Source organism: Fonticula alba (genome assembly GCF_000388065.1).
Source record: "Fonticula alba strain ATCC 38817 unplaced genomic scaffold supercont2.12, whole genome shotgun sequence".
Taxonomy (NCBI): Eukaryota; order Rotosphaerida; family Fonticulaceae; genus Fonticula; species Fonticula alba.
Genome location: NW_009242982.1, coordinates 205645 through 208394, shown reverse-complemented (window position 1 = coordinate 208394; position 2750 = coordinate 205645). Strand labels below are relative to the sequence as shown.

General features: G+C 77.3%; 1 protein-coding gene across 1 annotated transcript; it reads right to left on the bottom strand.

Moving 5' to 3' along the window:
• Nucleotides 1-22: 22 nt before the first annotated feature.
• H696_05592 (hypothetical protein) lies at nucleotides 23-2264 on the bottom strand (the record flags this gene model as incomplete). Its single annotated transcript, XM_009499407.1, has 4 exons — nucleotides 23-357; nucleotides 650-1059; nucleotides 1216-1704; nucleotides 1844-2264. 4 exons carry the CDS (start codon nucleotides 2262-2264, stop codon nucleotides 28-30), a joined length of 1650 nt encoding a protein of 549 aa, XP_009497682.1. The 3' UTR covers nucleotides 23-27.
• Nucleotides 2265-2750: the final 486 nt, after the last annotated feature.

Here is a 2750-nt window from a genome sequence, read left to right as displayed (position 1 = left end):
GCGGAAGGCGCGCCAGGGCCAAGTGCATCAGGGCGGGCGGTGTGGCCCCGTGTCGGAGCTGCCGCGCGAGGTGCGCGCCCCGGCCGGCGGCACCGTCCACAGGCCATGCCGGGCGAGGGACGCGGCCTTGGAGCCGGCGGTCTTGGAGCTGAGGCAGTGCGCGACCAGGGGCTGGTCAGGCCCCCCCGGGGCGAAGACCCGGTCGCCGCACTGCCGCACGACCAGCTCCTCGGCCAGGAAGGCCACGCGCAGGGCCGGGGCGGCACGGGCCGCCGGCGAGTCGGCCCCGGGCGGCGGGGGGCCCGGCCGCCCGGCACACCGGGCCTCCCAGCGCGCCAGCGCATGGTCCTGCGACAGCTGCACGGACCGGCGCATGGGCATATGTGTGTATGTGTATGTGTGTGTATGTGTATGTGTGTGTATGTGTGTGTGGTGGCGCGAGAGCGAGAGAGAGAGAGAGAGAGAGAGAGAGACGCGAGGGCGTGTTAGTGTGCGGGGGGGCGCGGCAATCCAGCCCGGCTGCGTGCGTGTGTGTGTGCGCGAGGGAGAGCGCGAAGCACGCCGACCGGGGAGGGTCCGACAGCCGCAGGCGCGCGGGCCGCCCCTGGCGGCGGCGGCGGCGGCGGCGAGGGGCCGCTTCGGGACGCACGCGGTTGGACGCCACCTGGACCAGGCAGGGCCGGGCCTGGGCGTCGGCCGAGTGGCGGCCCACGCAGCGGGGCCGGCCGACGCCATACTCCACCAGCATGCGGTTGAGTGCGGCCTGGTCGTCGAAGGTGGCCGGGCCCGGGGGGGCCGCATGCGGCGCGGACATCCAGCATGCGTGCCGGGATAGGATGTCCCCGGCCGGGCAGGGGACCCAGGCGCACCGGGCCCCGGGGCCGGGGAGAGGCACGGCCAGCACCGGCCGGCCGGCCAGCTCGGCACAGGGGGCCTCGGCGGCCGGGGGGTTGGCAGCCGGCGGCGGGCCCGCCACCCCGGCCGCCAGGACCCGGCGCAGGAGGTGCCTGGTGCTGGGCGTCCCCCGGAGCAGGACGAACCCCATGCACCCGGTGACGCCTTGGCCGAGGGGGGCGGGGGCGCGTCGCAGGAGGCATCGCGGCCGACACGGTGACCGGGAGGTGAGCTAGGCGAGGGCGGCAGCGGGCCGATGGCCAGCGGACAGGCGGAGGGGGGATGCGCGGCGGCGGTCCCCGGGCGGCCGGCCCGACGCACCGAGGAGCTCCTGCACATCGGCCGGGAAGGTGCCGCGGGAGAAAAGCACGTCGGCGGTGTCCAGCGCATGCCGGCCGACGGCGTCCAGGCACCGGGGCCCGCCGCCGCCGGCGGCGGCCAGATCATCGAAGAGATCCTGCTCCAGGGCATCCAGCCGGCCGGCCAGCCGGGCCAGGCCACGCGCGCCCGGGAGCCCGGCCGGGGGCGCCTCGCGGCGGGCCGGCCGCCCGGCCGGGCTCTCGGGGAAGATCCACCGATCGGGCGCGCCGAGCCACACGGCGTCCAGGTCGCTGTGCAGCACGTCCAGGCCGCACTCGAGCAGGAGCTGCAGCAGGCCCATGCGCACGGCCCACAGGGCGCCGAGCTCGGCCGACCGCAGCGGCCCGGGGCCCCCGTCGAAGAGCCGGCGCACGGCGTCGCGCCAGGCCCGGCCGCCGGCCGCCGCCAGCGTGTCCAGCACCGAGCGCGGGAAGGGCCGGAAGGGGATGCCTGGCCCGGGGCCGGCAGGGATCGCGGAGGAAGCAGGGGAGGGGGGGGGGGGAGATACAGGCGGGGCGGTGTGGTCAGGAGGCCTTGGAGGGTGGCCGAGGCAGCAGGGGCGGGCGGGCGAGACAGCGCCCGGGCGCACCGCGACGGCGGAGCTCGTGCGCCAGCGCCGGCGGCCCGACGGGGAAGAGGGCCACCGCGGGCCGGCGGCCGGCGGCCCAGCCGGGAGCGGCCATCGCCACATGCCGCAGCCAGTTGTCGGCCACGTCCAGGAAGGCCTCGGTGACGAGGGCCACACTGAGCACCGGGCGGCCCTGGTGGCCCGGCGCCGGGGGGGCCACGGCCCAGGCGCGAGCCATGTCGCAATAGCTGGCCTCGTCGCGGGTCAGCCAGCGGGGCGCCGGCCAGTCGGCCTGCGGTCCCTCCGCCGCCAGCGCGGCCGGCGGCACGAGCGTCGGCGGCGACAGGTCGGTCACCAGGTGCGGCAGGATTTCCGTAGGGAGGCCCTGGGCTGCGGCGCGGGCAAGTACCGCCGCCAGCAGGGCGAGCACCAGGCACAGCATGCGAGGCAAGGCCGGGCGGGTTGGGCGGGCAGGGCGGGCGATCAAGCGAACAGAAAAGCGGGCAAGCAGGCGGGAGGGGGGAGGGGGGGGGGGGCGATGTCCCGGGGCCGGGGCCGCCCGCCGGCCACCACCCCGGCCGCATTTCGGAGCTCGACGTCCCCGATGGCGCGGACGTGCTAGCCCACAATGTGGGCATGTGAGGCGCCGGTCACGTACGCCAGAACGCCATTGTGTTCTGGGGCGCCCGCTGGCGGTGCTCCCTCCCGGCTGTCCCTCCGCCGACGGGGGGGGGCGGGAAAAAGGGGGGAACGCGGTGCGCGCGGGCACCGGGGAGGCGGCTGCCCGCGCCGAAGCGCACCCCGGCAGCTACATGCGCCCCCTGGCCGGGGGCGGCTGTTTGCGCCGTGACGTTTGTCCCGGCCGGCGCCGGAAATGCAGCGGCCCGTGTGTTTACTTTTCCCCCGGAGAGGAGGGGCCGGGGGGGGG